Here is a 17,101-nt window from a genome sequence, read left to right as displayed (position 1 = left end):
AAGGAAACCATTGTGGACCTAAGTACCCCATTGTACTAGACCGTCTCAGGGCAGCAAAACAGAGCTGTCCAAGGCCTTCCAATGGGTGGTGGTGTGTGCTAGTAATCTCCATTTGCTGGTATGCAACAACACTCAATAAAAGCAATATATTACACACCAACAGACACTATTAAATACTATGCATTTAATTACAAATATTTACATCAGGTAGGTGAACATACCTTTGACACCCTTATATCACTGGTCTCCTCTAGTGGGTCTTGGACCCCATAATCACAATCCCTCCCTACCTATACCAGATGCAACATCACAATATGATGATGATGATGATGATGGTGGTGTCATTTTAAATAAGCTAGGACAATTGACTTGGTCAGGGTGTCACCACATCAAGATGTATAGGTAAGCCTATTGGCTTTGTCAGTCTACCGCCACATCACTAAAATCCGTAATCGCGTAGTAGAATTTACCCTTAAAGCCAATAGACTAAAGAAAAAGATATATACTGTACATTGTATTGTTAATTAACAAAATTGTTATCAGAACCCCGTTCAATCGACCATGGGGCAAGCAGGAATTACTGGGCCCAACTGTGGTGGTTGAGGCCTTTTACTCCCAATGTAGCGGAGTCCGTCCTGCTATGGATCCCACTCAACTGGGCCAAGTAAGCACTCATGCAACTGGCTCTCACTCTGGTAACATCACAGCTCCTTCAGGGGAAAGTGCAGATACAGATCAGTGAACACGACTTATAACTCAACATGTGACCAGAGCAATCTATAAATAAATGTCCAGTCAAAATACTTTTTATATATATATAAAAAAACATTTAATTCTTATTCTACACATGCAAAAGTAATTGACATTCAAAAGCTATAAATAAAACACCCTTGAGGTCAGGGCTCCAGAAGTTATCAGGCCACTCCCTGTCCTTCCACCTCTAGTGCAACGGATTCAATGTTATTCCCCATCCGTAGATGACCGCGTCCAGGGATTGTAAGCTATTAGGCCGTACTCAAGAGATTGTCCCTTGGACTCTGTCAGCAAATTCAGTTCCTGATTTGGATCTTGGTGGAGGGAATACTGTCACAAATGTGACTGGTAGCCTATCCTCCTTATTAAAATCTCCATAGGATATCATGGGATCGTAAAAAGGCGGATGGGAAATCCATCTTGTTTGTGATGGAGTATTCCCCTCCACCAAGACCTAAGCTAGTCCCTCAGACACTAGAGTCAAGGGGTTTGCAGCACCAAATGTGTAATGTCCCCCGAAGCACTAAAGGAGAGGGACTTTGGCTTACCCACTCCGGCGGTAGGGAACCCCTTCGGCTGTGCAGTGCGGTCCTGTTCTGGATTGGCAAAGTCTCGCTGTGCATGATCACACACAGCAGCACCTGACAGGTGCCAGCTCTCCCTTGAGCTGCGCTGCCTGCGGAGCTGGGGTTGCTCCTGCTCCAGCAGTCATGTGGTAAGTCACTTTTTCCTCAACTGAGATAGGGGGTGGTCTCCTTGCTCCTCAGGCCTCCTGCCGTGCAGTACACAGAATGCAGTATGGTCCCACCATAGTCCCAGCAGTTTCTTGGTCTCTGGCAACAGCCCAGACCCCTTTGCCTCTGTGTCCCTGGCGGCCCCTCCTGGCATACGGGGTCGCCACTTTGGTTCTCACATGTACAGTCAAGCTGCCTTTTGGCATTCACGGCGATGCCACCTAGCATACAGGGTCACCAAGGCAATCCGACACATGGGCTATGGCCAAATCTGTGAGTGGATGGGTTTCTCCTGACATACTTCTTGAGTCACTCTACGCACCCCCTCCTGGCATATAGGGTCGCTAATTCATTTTGGCACATGGGTGATGGCTTGATTGGTGTAGGGATCAGGTATCTTCTGGCAATTGAACTTAGGAGCAGAGCAGAAGACCCACCTTGCACACTGGGTCACCAACTTAGTCCAGCACACATACTATGGCCTGATCAATGTGGGGAATGCTGTTCTCCCACCTTGCATAGGCTTTAGTCATGTCAGGGCTCCCTGTTCCTCACAGGTACACCACAGTCTTGGAATGCGCTGGTGCTCAAGGCTCCAGGACAGGTGATCTTAGTTTCCCTGGGTGATGTCCCCTCACCCAGCAGGGTGACTAGCATGCTTGGGACCCTAGTCCTGGTCACAGGTGGAAGTCTTGCAGTGATTTTCCCTACTCACACAGCCTGTCTAGCTGCTCGGCAAGTGACTGAGGTTTGAGGTCTTAGACCCTACTTATAGTCCTTTTTCAGACACAAGATGTGATGTGGTGTCTGAGTCTTTGAAATTTTATGTTGGGGTTCTGCTTCTTTGAAAGGGGCATCTCTCCCCTTTCTTCTTCTTCCTCCTGAAGGATTTCTGTCACAGCAGGTAGGACTCCAAACCTGATTGACCCACAGCAAGATTCATGGGAATGACCAGAGTTCACTCCTGGATGTCAGCCACAGTGATATGTTCATCAAAATGTTAATCCTGGACCCTAAGCCCTGCTCTTTGATTCCCTTATTAGCCCCATCTTTTTTCTTAGATGTATCCAGGCCCCTTCTATATGATCTGTCACTTTATCAAAGTTGTTTGAAATGCGCAGAGGGCCTGGTGCTCCCCCTCTCCAGAGCTTGTCCCACCAAGCTTGCAGCAATACACAAATCTGTCTGTGGGTTGGGGATTCCTCTACTAATGTTTTCACCAAGTGGGCCTGTGTGGTAAAGCAGTTGCAAGTACTTATCCCACACTGCACCACCAATGTAGGAGGCTGGCCTGGCTTATAGTGGGTACCTTGTGGTACTTACACCCTGTGCCAGGCCCAGTTATCCCTTATTAGTAGAATAGAGGTGTTTCTAGCAGCTTAGGCTGATAGAAGGTAGCTATGGCAAAGCTTAGGCTGAACAAGGAGACGTGCAAAGGTCCTACTATACCACTTATATCATATAGCACAATATCACAAGAAAACACAATCCTCAGAGTTACTAAAAATAAAGGTACTTTATTTTTATGACAATATGCCACAAGTATCTCAGTGAGTACCCTCAGTAAGAAGGTAAGTAATATACACAAGTTATTTGTACACAAACCCAAAACAGGTAAGTAAGAGTAAGAAAAGTAATGCAAACCGTGTAGAATTACAATAGGATGCAATAGGCAAACATAGGTCTAGGGGCAACACAAACCATATACTCCAAAAGTGGAATGCAAATCACGAATGGACCCCAGACCTATGGGAGCTTGTAGAGGGTCGCTGGGACTGTAAGAAAACAGTCAGGGTGTCCAAGATACCCCACCCCAAGACCCTGAAAAGTAGGAGTAAAGTACCCCTACTACCCAAATAGGACACAATAATCGTGATAGGGGGATTCTGCAAGAACCACAAATACCAGCAAAGCACTGAAGACGGATTCCTGGACCTGAGGACCTGCAAGGCAAGGGGACCAAGTCCAAGAGTCACAATAGTGTCCAGAGGGGGCAGGAGCCCAGGAAACCCCGGATGAAGGTGCAAGAAGGCTGCCTCCGGGTGGCAGAAGCTAAGGATTCTTCAACAACGAAGAGAGCTAGGAACTTCTCCTTTGGATGGAAGATGTCCCACGGTGTGCTGAAGGTTGCAGAAGTGTTTCCAGGCAGAAATACCGCAAGCAAGCCTTGCTAGCTGCAAGGGTCGCGGTAGAGGTTTTTGGGTGCTGCTGGGGACCAGGAATGACCAGGATGTCACCCCTTGGTGGAGGACAGAGCTCAGCAACCCAGAGAGCCTCCACAGAAGCAGGCAGCACCCACAGAAGTACCGGAGCAGGCACTTAGAAGATTTGTGAACCGGAGCTGGCTCGGTGGCACAAAGTAGGGTCCCACGACGTCGGAGTCCAACTCAGAGGGTTGAGCACTGCAGGACAGAGTGCTGGGGACCCAGGCTGGGCTGTGCACAAAGAAATCCTTGGAGTGCGCAGAAGCTGGAGCAGCTAGTCAGGATGAGAGGGGACCCAGAGGACCGGTGATGAAGTCTTTTGGTGCCTGCGTCGACCCACAGGAGATTTCTTCTTGGCTTCCAGTGCAGGGTGGCGGCAGATGACCCCCAGAGCATGCACCACCAGGAAACAGTCGAGAAAGCCGGCTGGATGAGGCGCTACAATGTTGCTGGTAGTCGTCTTGCTACTTTGTTGCGGTTTTGCAGGCGTCCTGGAGCAGTCAGCGGTCGATCCTTGGCAGAAGTCGAAGAGGGAACTGCAGAGGAACTCTGGTGAGCTCTTGCATTCATTATCTGAAGACATCCCCAGATGAGACCCTAAATAGCCAGAAAAGGAGGTTTGGCTACCAAGAAAGGAGGATTGGCTACCAAGAGAGGTAAGAACCTATCAGAGGGGGTCTCTGGCGTCACCTGCTGACACTGGCCACTCAGAGCAGTCCAGTGTGCCCCCAACACCTCTGTTTCCAAGATGGCAGAGGTCTGGGACACACTGGAGGAGCTCTGGGCACCTCCCCTGGGAGGTACTGGTCAGGGGAGTGGTCACTCCCCTTTCCTTTGTCCAGTTTCACGCCAGACCAGGGCTGGGGGATCCCTGAACCGGTGTAGTGGCTTATGCAGAGATAGGCACCATCTGTGCCCATCAAAGCATTTCCAGAGGCTGGGGGAGGCTACTCCTCCCCAGCCCTTCACACCTATTTCCAAAGGGAGAGGGTGTAACACCCTCTCTCAGAGGAAATCCTTTGTTCTGCCTTCCTGGACTGGGGGCTGCCCAGACCCCAGGAGGGCAGAATCCTGTTTGAGGGGTTGGCAGCAGCTGCAGTGGCAACCCCAGAAAGGCAGTTTGGCAGTACCCGGGTTCTGTGCTAGAGACCCGGGAGATCATGGAATTGTCCCCCCAATACCAGAATGGTATTGGGGTGACAATTCCATGATCTTAGACATGTTACATGGCCATGTTCGGAGTTACCATTGTGACGCTATACATAGGTAGTGACCTATTTATAGTGCACGCGTGTAATGGTGTCCCTACACTCACAAAGCCTGGGGAATTTGCCCTGAACGATGTAGGGGCACCTTGGCTAGTGCCAGGGTGCCCACACACTAAGTAACTTGGCACCCAACCTTCACCAAGTGAGGGTTAGACATATAGGTGACTTATAAGTTACTTATGTGCAGTGAAAAATGGCTGTGAAATAACGTGGACGTTATTTCACTCAGGCTGCAGTGGCAGGCCTGTGTAAGAATTGTCTGAGCTCCCTATGGGTGGCAAAAGAAATGCTGCAGCCTATAGGGATCCCCTGGAACCCCAATACCCTGGGTACCTAAGTACCATATACAAGGGAATAATATGGGTGTACCAGTGTGCCAATGAGAATTGGTAAATTTAGTCACTAGCCTGCAGTGACAAATTTAGAAAGCAGAGAGAGCATAACCACTGAGGTTCTGGTTAGCAGAGCTTCAGTGATAGTTAGGCACCACACAGGGAACACATACAGGGCACATACTATGAGCACTGGGGTCCTGCCTAGCAGGATCCCGGTGACACAAGGGCTAAAACATACATGCTTACAGTGAAAATGGGGGTAACATGCCAGGCAAGATGGTACTTTCCTACAGCCTGGCCTTCCCAAAATGAAACCTAAGGTCCTCCATATAATTTACCAGTGCAGGCACTTCTACACTCGGTGTACATCCACAAAACACTAATTACCTAGTACTGTTATCCTCATGTGTTATGCCACCATCAGCATACCCACATGCAGCACACATACTTAGTCTGTCCGCACTGTTCAATACTGCAGTCTCTCTGTACTGTACTAGATTGTGTTACTTTAAAACCACACACTGCCACCACACACATTTCCCATGTGTGGGCTGTACCACACTTCACCCTTTCGTGTAGTGTACTTGTTGCGAGCACACATGCACTCACCATGTTGCCACCATGCATGCACTTTCACATCAACCTGATGTAGGCCAGGGGTGAGTTAAGCACACAGTAGCAGATGGTTTAAAAATTTGAGTGAGCCTGTAGGCCTCACTCAAGAGACAGAGGGTAATAAAGACCTGTTTAGTACATTGTAAACGACCACCATCGCGCTTATGCTGCCTTGATTCCTGATGAAGGCAATAGCCTTCCACTGCTATGAGGATAGCGCTTTGGGTGCCCCTTCCGGTCTAACAAGACTCCAATCTGTGAGACAGGCCTATGTTGTGGAACGCACGCAATATCCATGTTCCCCTATGACAAAGAATCAGCATTGGGGATCCGTACAACAACACAGTTGGGTACACGTCTTTCACCATGAAGAGGATGTTTCTGCCTTAACAATTATCAGTAAAACACTTATAGACAAGATAACCACCAGCAAATATCGGTCTTTCTTTTGTACTCTTATGCTGATTAGCACTAGTGGGTCCCTGCACCCTGAGCTGAAAAGCAAAAGCTGCAGCTGAGGAAATGCTTTAAAACAGGATAGGCTTCTCCCAAGGGCATAATTTTTCATCCTAGGAAACTTGGGGTTAGGTTTGAAAGAAGGAATTCCTGGGGGAAGGGGTGAGGAGCACTGGGGAGGGGCTGCTGCATATCAAGCAGCCACCCACAACATAGCGGCCTCTCATTGGTGATGCACCCCGCCTCTCATTGGTGCACTGCAGCAAGCAGAAGTCCAGAAGAGCCGATGGGGGCATCATGGGGTGCTCTTCAGCCCAAAAACTGCATATTTATTGAGTGGGAAAGCCGCTCCGTCATTTCTTCCAGTGTGGCCACCCGCTGCATACCTTTACATTTTCCCAGGTGCCCTGGTCCTACGTGTGGCACTCGCATTCTTCTAATTCATTGGGGGGGCTGATGGGGGAGCCCCAAGGCCCCTCAGCTCTTGGTTCTCAAGCCTCTCCTTGGCCGGGGAATGTGGGACCAAATCTTGCTTGGGCTCTAAAAGTGGCATTTTTAAACACACGATCTTAAAATCAACTTTACTAAAAGATTTATTTTTAAATTGTGAGCTCCGAGACCCCAAACTCCAGATGTCCCTCTGCTCCCAAAGGGAATCTACACTTTAATTAGATTTAAAGGTAGCCCTTATGTTAACCTATGAGAGGGACAGGCCTTGCAACAGTGAAAACGAATTTAGCAATATTTCACTGTCAAGACATATAAACCACATTACTATGGCCCTCATTACAACCCTGGCGGTTGGCGGAGAAGTGGCGGTCTTACCGCCAACAGGCTAGCGGTAAAAATTTGGGAATTATGACCATGGCGGTTACCGCCATGGTCATCTGCCACTTCTCCGATCTGACCGCCAGGGCGGAAACGACCGCCGGGCTGGAGACCAGGGTCTCCAGCCCGGCGGTCGTCACAATACCAGATATGGATTTCATGGAGTTAGGAACCCCATGAAATCCGTGGCGGTAAGCACTATCGGTGCCAGGGAATTCCTTCCCTGGCACTGATAGGGGTCTTCCCCCACTCCCGACCAGAGTCCTTCCCCTACACCCCCCACCACCCCTGCCACCCCCAAAGGTGACAGGACCCCCCTCCCCATCCCTACCCCCAACATTACATTACACATTCACACCTGACACCCACGCAGGCACCACCAACACACATACCCGCACACACACACCAACATACATGCCAACAGCCACACACACAGTCATACGCACACACCCACACCCCCATTCAGACATACACGCACACATCCATACAGACATACATAGACACGCACTCATTTCCAAACACACAACACCCCACATGCATACACGCACTCACACACACCCTCTACATACACACACCCCCATGCACCCACACATCACACAACACCCCCGACCCCTCCCTCCGCTAACGGATAATCAACTTACCTGATCCGTTGATCCTCCGGGAGGGGACGGGATCCATGGGGGCAGCTCTGCTGCCAGCACCCCGTCAACAGAACACCGCCATGCCGAATCACAGGACGTGATTCGGTGGGCGGTGTTCTGTTGACGGAGCGGTGGAGCTACCTCCACTTCCCCACCGTCAGCCAGTATGGCTGCTGGTGGCTCTCCATCCGGAAAAGGACGGAGGGCTGCCAGCTGTCATAATGCACTGAGCGGAAAACCGCCTGCACTGGTGGTCTTCAGCACGGCGGTCTTGTAAAAAGACTGCCGAGGTTGTAATGACCACCTATATGTCCTACCTCAACCATATACTGCACCCTGCCCTTGGGGCTACGTAGGGCCTACCTTAAGGGTGTCTGACATGTAAGAAAAGTGAAGTTTTAGGCCCAGCAAGTGGGTACACTTGCCAAGTCAAATTTACAGTTAAAACTGCACACACAGACACTGCAATGGCAGGTCTGAGACATGATTAGAGAGCTACTTATGTGGGTGGCCCAACCAGTGCTGCAGGCCCACTAGTAGCATTTGATTTACAGGCCCTGGGCACCTCTAGTGCATTGTACTAGGGACATACTAATAAATCAAATATGCCAATCATGGATAAACCAATTACATACACATTTTGTAAAGGAGCACTTGCACTTTAGCACTGGTTAGCAGTGGTAAAGTGCCCAGAGTAACAAAAACAGAGTCCAGCACACATCACCAACCTGGGAAACAGAGGCAAAAAGTTAAGGGAGACCGCGCCAAGGATGAAAAGTCTAACATTTATATTCTTTAGCAACCTGCCACACTTATGTAGAATCTCCTCAGGAAACTGGTGCCCGTAAGCATTCAGCAACCCCAGTATCTACCTCTCCATTTCTCTTTTCACCCTGGTTGTCCAGATGCTCCTTCTCAGGCTCTTGCACTAGATCTCCTGACTGTTGGCCCATAATTCTCTATTCCTCACATCCAAGTTACGTACTGAGTATTATTCATAGGGCTTTAAGATTGCTGCCCTCCTTATTCCCCATTGATAAATCCATTACCTAAGAATAACCTACAGATATAATTGCAAAACCAGTAAGTGTGGTACTAAGTCCATTACCAGATGTACTTTAAGCGAGGCCATCATTAGTAGTCCTTCACTAATAACAGTCAAGTTAAGTCTTGTTAAGGCTAAGCTAAAGTTCCTCCCCAGTAAAGTAATCCTCACCTCACCCAAAACTATCGACCTCAGCCACCTCACTATCTTGCTTTGGTGGTGGTATTTAAATATTAAAATGCCCTACATGTCATATTAGGACAGCTGGATAGCTCTATCCTATATTCAGAACCAGGCATATTAATTTGGTCAACTGTAAGCCTTCCTCCTTATTCGGTGGCAAGTACAAATTTACTATAATCTGCATTTTACTCCAGGGGTCATTATGTCTCTGAATCAGTCTTGCTCTCAACCTCTTCTGTTATAAAATCTGAGAATTCACTAAATATTCTATAAGGTTTAAGATCCTTCTGGACAGCAGCTAATGTCAATAACCCACCCCTTGGATGACCAAAAATACCCTTTTTGGCTATTTGGTATTCCCATTCAGAGGTTAGTACTTTTGAGTTGTTGGTGTATAACCCTGCACTCTCCAATAGGGCTACTAGCTTTTCTTCAGTAAAAATTACGATTGTTTTTTTTTTACTGTCAGGACATGTAAACTCACATGCCATATTTTTAAATATACAACAGTCTGCCTTGGTGCTTATTAGGCCTTCCTTAGCGGAGACTTGCATATATTAATAAGAAAGGTTTGAGCTTTGCTAACTCTGCTTTGTCATTTAAAATGATGGCAGTTTAACCCTGCTCACCAGTCTGCAGTGGCAGGCTGGGAGACATGTTTTTCCTTTGTTACACTCGTAGTGACACAATAAGTGCTGCAGTCCATGAAGGAAACTTTAACTTGCACATCCAGGATACTCCTAGTACCATATACTAAGAAGTTATAAGTAAGTTAAACTATGCCAATTGGGTTTAAGCCAATTAAGCATACACTTTCAAGGCCACATAAGCATCACTCTTCTGCCTCACTCATTCCTCTCTCTGCCTATGTCACATAGTCACCTATATGTTTTGCATGTTCATTCTCTGCAATGCGACTGCGGCTCTCTCTCCTGGTCAGTAGGGTCCAGTTCATCAGTTATTACACCAATGCCCAATAGTCCAATAGTCAAAAATGTAGGTAAACCTGCAGAAAGCCATGTCCTCACAGGATGATAATAAAAATGTCCATCCTAACAGATCTCTCCACTTCTCACCCTTCAGCTATGCCAGCTGAAGTCCACAAATACAGACAAAATCTCAGATTGGCCAACGCAGCACTGTAATCAGCTGAGCACACTATATAATATGAAGTACCATAAAAGGACCTGCAGAGGTGTTCAAAACTACCCGCATGCTATAAACCATAAAACTGCGTGCTTGACCCTTACACGTCATCATCCAACAAACTGCAATGCACTAAGTCCCATAACACAATAGCTGCGACTTGGTGGTCATCCCACACGACATGAAAGCACTCCCACATAGGATAAAAACAACTTCTTTCCAACCACTGATGCGCTCAGTTTTCTCCTCATACATCAAGGACACTAGCACAGCAAGACTCGTGGTTTTACATTGTGAATTTCTTTTTTGCAATTTTTATACAGTGCGAACTTGGCCCAAGAGCATTGCAAAGCTTTTCATGAGCACCAGATTACATTACACAAGGTCAGATTTATGTATTTATTTATTTTAAGACCTAGGGAAATTAAGTGATTTGCAGCTCGCCTATTGCTTAGCTTTCGTTGGCTTTATTGTCACTCTTACTTGCTGTCTTCTTAATGGCCAGCTTGTGCCGGCTTCACTTCCTCTTCTGTCGGCTGAAGCCTGAACCAATTACTTTTTTGCTTCAGCTTGATTGCTGTCCTTCTGTTGTGATTGAGGTACAATTTTTATTTTTTCTTCTCTTGCTTCTTCCCCTTGAACTCCTGTGTATTTATTGTTTGTTTCCCCTCCCACTCCCGTTCATGTTGCTTCTTACCCCTCAGTCCCTTGCACATGTTTCTTCCCACTCCCACCCCCCTTATCCCTGTTGCTTCTTCCCACTCCCACTCCACCTTATCCATGTTGCTTCTTCCTGTCTCAATACCCCACCCTCCCATTTTCGCCATAAGAAAAATCATTTAATATCTTTTACCCGTGCTTCACAAGAGCTGCACTTCTCTATAACTTGGCCAAAAGACTTTGGCAAAACCATAGTATAGAACTATTGGCGTTGCCATTGCTTGTTTTTTGTTTTCATCCCAATAGGTAAGGGGGAGGAGGCTTTGTAATGTGCACCATTTTGGGGTTAGAAGGCAGAGTGTACCAGTTTGCTGAAGTGTAGGGACACTTGACACTCTTAGAGGGCTTAGTTGGCCTTTACGTCCTGCTATTACTGTGAGGTGAGATGTTCTTCTGCAGAGCTTCCATGCACATTGCTACTGTTGACATATGCCACAGCTGAGCCCTGCATACCAGCTATGCTGCACCACTTTAAATGCATACATTGGGTCAGTATATACCATCTTTGGAGAACTGCACCTAAGGTGTTTATTACAAATGGGCTGGTTGAGGGTGAGGTATTTACCACACTTAGACCCTGATTATAAGCGGGTTGGTGCCAAGATGCAATTTATCACACCTGATAAAATCCTACTGTCTTTGGTGCGATGAATTCCACCTATTCTGAATGTTTATGGGAATAACGGGGATTTTAGTTCAGGGTACACCAAAATCAGCTGGTCACTGTTAATACTGTGCACATCCCCCCCTTTTAAATTCCTGTAGATTTGACCAGCTGAAATTGAAACCGAGGACCCTTTATTGCAGCGAGTAATTAGAGTGCAGTGAATTCCACTTAATTGGGAATTCCAATCCCATAACAAATAAATTCATATTTATAACCCTAGTAAATACTATTACCCCTCCATGAGATATTTATCAGATCATGTAAATGCCTTCCAATTCATATTTTTCTTAGAATTGAGGCATAACATGCATAATCAATTTTAAAAGACCAAATTTCATATGTTCTGCTTTTTCTGATCCCTTTCCCCTTATACATTTCATCAAGTTTACACTGCCGAAATCTGTCAGTGGAAAACGGCTGAGTGGCAATAATTATTACACTGTAAAGAATTACGATCAAAAACTCCAGCTTGCACAAGGATTGGAATATAACAGTCCGCTTTTGATCAGGGCCTAAGGATAAAAATGGCATACAACCGTGAGAAAGTAGAGGGACAGGAACAGGAAATGCCTGCATACACATGTATTTATTTGGGACATTGGTGAAAATGTGTTTCCTATTCTAAGCTGCCTGGTGAACATTCTACAGTACTTAAATGGAAAGTAAGATGAAATTAATGCACTCATTCACAGTAGCAATTTACATATGAACTTGGTCACAAACCTATCATTTTAGGACCAGCTTGTGCTTGCACTTGAAAGTGGGCCAATTAGTACTATTGGGATTGTTGTCCAGCATTGTTGTCCCTGTACTCAAAACCATAGCCCTCCCTCTTGGCCTACATCTAACTGATGTTAATATTGTTTTCCATTCGATAACTTCTACCATATTCCATAGCTGGAGTTGGCACTCGGAGGAAGAGAAACGTCTCGTCGTGAAAAGGACAGTCCAGCAGCACTATCCGAACTGAGAAGTCGGTTTGAAGATGATGAAAAGGCATATAAACGCAAGCTTGCAGCCTATCAAGAAGGGCAGCAGCGCCAGGCCCAGCTGGTCCAAAAGCTACAAAACAAGGTATGACAAATTACTGAGAACTCTGATCCGAAAATATTAGGGAAGGGGGGTGTTGCACGTGGTTTTCAAGAATTCCGCAGATTCCAACCTCGTGATTTTTTGCCAATGCAAATATGTTTAATTTAATATTGGTTTTGCCCTACCCTTAAAAAAACCAACAGAAATGTACAAGTAAATATTTAGCTTTTCGTTATGAGATTTATTGCACACACAAACCTGGATGCCAAGTTTCTTTGTCACTAGACTTCCTCACTCTGCTGCATGCCAACCGATTACTATACCTTTCCATATACTACACATATTAAATTTGCATGAAGCGAACATAAAGCACAAAAGGCCTAATCACGGACAGAAAACAAATACCTTGAAACTTGTGAATTCTTTTTAGCTGCGTCTGCCCTGTTTTGACCTCATATGCCGGAGGAAGGGACAGTTTGCATAAGTGTGAATTGATTAACAAGGTAGACATGTCTGTCAGTTAAATTCTACACTTTGTTTATCAGTTACTTTGGCCATTTAAAGTAGCTGTAGTTTTTAAGAACAACAATGCTGGATTACAATACTTGGGCCCAGATATTACATCTGGTCCGTTTATAGCTCGTCACATTTTTGCTGTGCTAGGACCGGGCCAATAACTTTGCTGCACCACACAGCTAGTGCAGCGCATGTGGGCTGTTTATAATAAGATGCAGAAATCCAGCCTCATGAATATTTGACTTGTGATTACGTTATGTACCTCATTGTGAACTGATGCCGATGCATGTTAGAAGTAGTAGATGTCTCACTCCGCATCTGGTGGCATATTACAGCTCCTGCCATTTAAATACACAGGGACTTCAATGCCAAAATAAACGGTACCTTGGGAAATGGGCATTGGGGAGCAGGCAGTGGTCAACAGAACTGTGCCCTGCTCCACACAGTGCTACCCAAGGTCGTTCACATAGAGTCATCTGCACCTGGGAAATGGTTACCAACAGATCTCTGCAGGTAGTAACCAATCCGTGCTTTCTGACTACAGAAGCTGTAACAAAGGATTGACGAATTTGCCTGCAGGTTGCATGGAATAAGGGGCCATCTGCAGCCACCTTTACTTTACAGCTCGAAGGACGTCCCTTGCCAACACTGCAGTTCACAAAGTTATTTGTGAATTGCAGTGCCATTTTTGTATATTGCAATTTGAGACTCTATTGACACAGAATTTGCAACTTTGTGCAGCGCTGGATTTTGTACATTTTGTCATTAACCTACATAGCGTGTTATGAAATATATCTGCCACACTAATATATTCCTTTTCCACTCCACCCCATCTTTGAGCACTCGAATTTCCAATTTGTCCCTTTGTATTACTCTTTCCTCTTTTCAATTTATATTTACTTTTTTGTTTTAATTTGTTTGTCATTTAGCTATCAAGTCTCCATTCTTCATCCTAATCTCATCCGAGGTTTCATGCCCTTCCACATCTTAAGTTTTTATTACTGCTTTCACGTGTTTTATTTCATCTTCCTTCATCCCCTAACCAGTCCCTTAAATGGAAATATAGAAGTGCAGGTACTCACTATTTAGAGTGCCTGTCTGCTCCTGAGAAGTGCCTGTATTCTTCTAATAAATGTATAACAGCGGTGCTAAGAACTCGCCCTTTAAAATGTCGATGCTTAGTACTAGACCGTACTTGGCCATTTAAAGCACTGCTGCTAACCACATGATTTCGATTACCTCATTGTCCAGTTCTTCATTTCAGTCATTATGATGTGAGTGTGAATTTGCCTTCACCGACAGGCAGTCCTTTGACCAATTCCCATCCTTATAAAAAAAAAAAACTAGCTCCTCCGAGGTAAGTATATCCAGATCACCTGCCCAGAGGCTTCCTGTTTATCCGTTTTGTCAGGCAGGCGATCCTTACCCTGTGGTCACGATCGATCACAACATGTTTTATGTTTTTCCTTTAATCTGCAATATGTTCGGGCCAAATTTGTTAAGAGTAGCTTGGATTTTTTTTTTTTTTTTTTTAAATATTAGTGCAGCTGAGATCAAGTTTAACAGATATGTCAATAATGCACTGCAGAGGCGGCATGTCAAGTTTAAGTAGCTGTGGTGGGTTCCCAGTGACAATGTATGATTGGGTCCAGCCAGGCACAGGGGCTGCTTACTGTGTCATGCGAAGCATTCTAAAGCCCGGGCGACCTTAGGACTGGAGGAAAGGTAGCCAGCATTAACACAACCATACAGTCCTTGTACTCTGCTCCCCCACACATCTCTTCCAGTGATCAAATCTAACAAAACACTCATAACTGTCATCCATCCCCTCTTCTACACCACATACACTCTTCCCCAGAACACACCACCATCCCCTGTACTATTCAAATACCACTCACCAGCAGTATCTCACATAGAAATCCTTCACAGAAAACCACTTCATCAATATCTCTTCTCACTACTCCACAAAAACAAAACAAACACACAAGCCCATCAAAACAACACACACCTTCATAATACTTCCCGTCACACCCAGCCCCACTTATGACTAAACAAATAATACAAATCCTGAACCAACTTCACTCCTAAATTTTCAATCTTCACCCATATCCACCACAGACACCCTAACACAGCAGCATTCATCCACCCGCCTCTGATTCATTGCTCAGTTTAGAGCCTTAGAATATGAACCGCATGCTCCATCACCTAACCCCTAACCTATACCTCTTCCAACCTTAACAGATACAAACAAAATAAACTGCATTCCACTCTTCACAACTTCGCATCCCCTTGTCTATTACTCAACAAGGCTACTCTACAAAAAGAACACAACTCATCTTGTCACTCACAACCAGCATCTCCACCACTGACACACAGACCCAACAAAATGCCTTCTAACTCTGATGGATGAGGAACGCAATATAAAAAAACAATATTCTGACCCTCATACAGTTATTATCAGCACTAATGACACACCTGCTACAAGTTCAAAATATACTGATCAATCTTCTACAAAACAAAATTAAACCACCACCAAAACATAGGGGTCATTCTAACTTCGGCGGGCGGCGGATGCCGCCCGCCAAAGTTCCCCCGCCAGAATACCGCACCGCGGTCAAATGACCGCCGCGGTAATTCTGACTTTCCCGCTGGGCTGGCGGGCGACCGCCAAAAGGCCGCCCGCCCAGCGGGAAAGCACCAGCAACGAGAAAGCCGGCTCCGAATGGAGCCGGCGGAGTTGCTGGTGTGCGACGGGTGCAGTTGCACCCGTCGCGATTTTCAGTGTCTGCTAGGCAGACACTGAAAATCAATGTGGGGCCTTTTAGGGGGCCCCTGCAGTGCCCATGCCATTGGCATGGGCACTGCAGGGGCCCCCATGGGCCCCACGACGCCTGTTCCCGCCAGCCTGGTTCTGGCGGTGAAAACCGCCAGAACCAGGCTGGCGGGAAGGGGGTCGGAATCCCCATGGCGGCGCTGCTTGCAGCGCCGCCATGGAGGATTCACAGGGGCAGGGGAAAACCGGCGGGAAACCGCCGGTTTCCCTTTTCTGACCGCAGCTTTACCGCCGCGGTCAGAATTGCCCTTGATGCACCGCCAGCCTGTTGGCAGTGCACCCTCCAACCCCGGGGACCGCCAGGGTCGGAATGACCCCCATAGTCTATAAAATGCTTACTCATGAAGGCTCGATCTCTCTAAAAACAAGCACCACATCAATGACCTACTCACTGACACACAACCTGACTTAGGCCCTCATTATGACATTGGCGGTAACACACACACACACCCTCCCCCCCCCCCCTCAAGTCCGTCACTATTCAGCCACAGACACAAGTCCGCCACACCAAAGGTCAGGGATAAACTGGCGGTATCAAAACCCACACCGGTATGTCAACAGAACTACGCCCACCACACTATGACCCACAAATCACCACGGCGGACATTCAACGGAGGTAAACCATTGCCGGTACATACTGCTGTGCTCAAAGTACACACACTCAAATAAAACACCACATTGGACAATTCAAACAACACACACCTGACACCCATACACGCACCACACCAACACCACTATAAAACACACACCCACATTACCCACAACCCTTTACGAATACAAACCATTGCCAACAGCCTGACATCAAGACTACAGACAAGACTAGACTCACACACCACCATCACCTATACATCACACACCCCAACACATCACTCTAAACACCCTCACCCACAATACTCGCACAACACCCATGGCACCACAACAACACCCCAGATTCTCAGAGGAGGAGCTAAGGGTCATGGTGGAGAAAATCATCCGGGTAGAACCACAGATATTTGGAGCACAGGTGCAGCAAATGTCCATTGCTAGGAAGATGAAGCTATGGCGGAGCATCGTGGACAGGGTCAAAGCCGTGGGACAGTACCCAAGAACAAGGGACAACATCAGGAAGAGGTGGAACGACCTACG

At 46.6% G+C, this 17,101-nt stretch overlaps 1 protein-coding gene across 2 annotated transcripts in view; it reads left to right on the top strand.

Moving 5' to 3' along the window:
* CROCC2 (ciliary rootlet coiled-coil, rootletin family member 2) overlaps positions 1–17,101 on the top strand; it is an 878,259-nt gene that overhangs the window by 41,360 nt on the left and 819,798 nt on the right. For both annotated transcript variants that reach the window (XM_069213663.1, XM_069213664.1), the window contains exon 4: positions 12,493–12,669. In XM_069213663.1, coding sequence (XP_069069764.1) covers positions 12,493–12,669 — 177 coding nt within the window. The remainder of the gene's footprint in view (positions 1–12,492; positions 12,670–17,101) is intronic.

The sequence above is a fragment of the Pleurodeles waltl genome, chromosome 11 (genome assembly GCF_031143425.1).
Source record: "Pleurodeles waltl isolate 20211129_DDA chromosome 11, aPleWal1.hap1.20221129, whole genome shotgun sequence".
NCBI lineage: Eukaryota > Metazoa > Chordata > Amphibia > Caudata > Salamandridae > Pleurodeles > Pleurodeles waltl.
The sequence above is the reverse complement of the archived record's forward strand: the minus strand, read 5'-3'. Positions and strand labels throughout refer to the sequence as shown.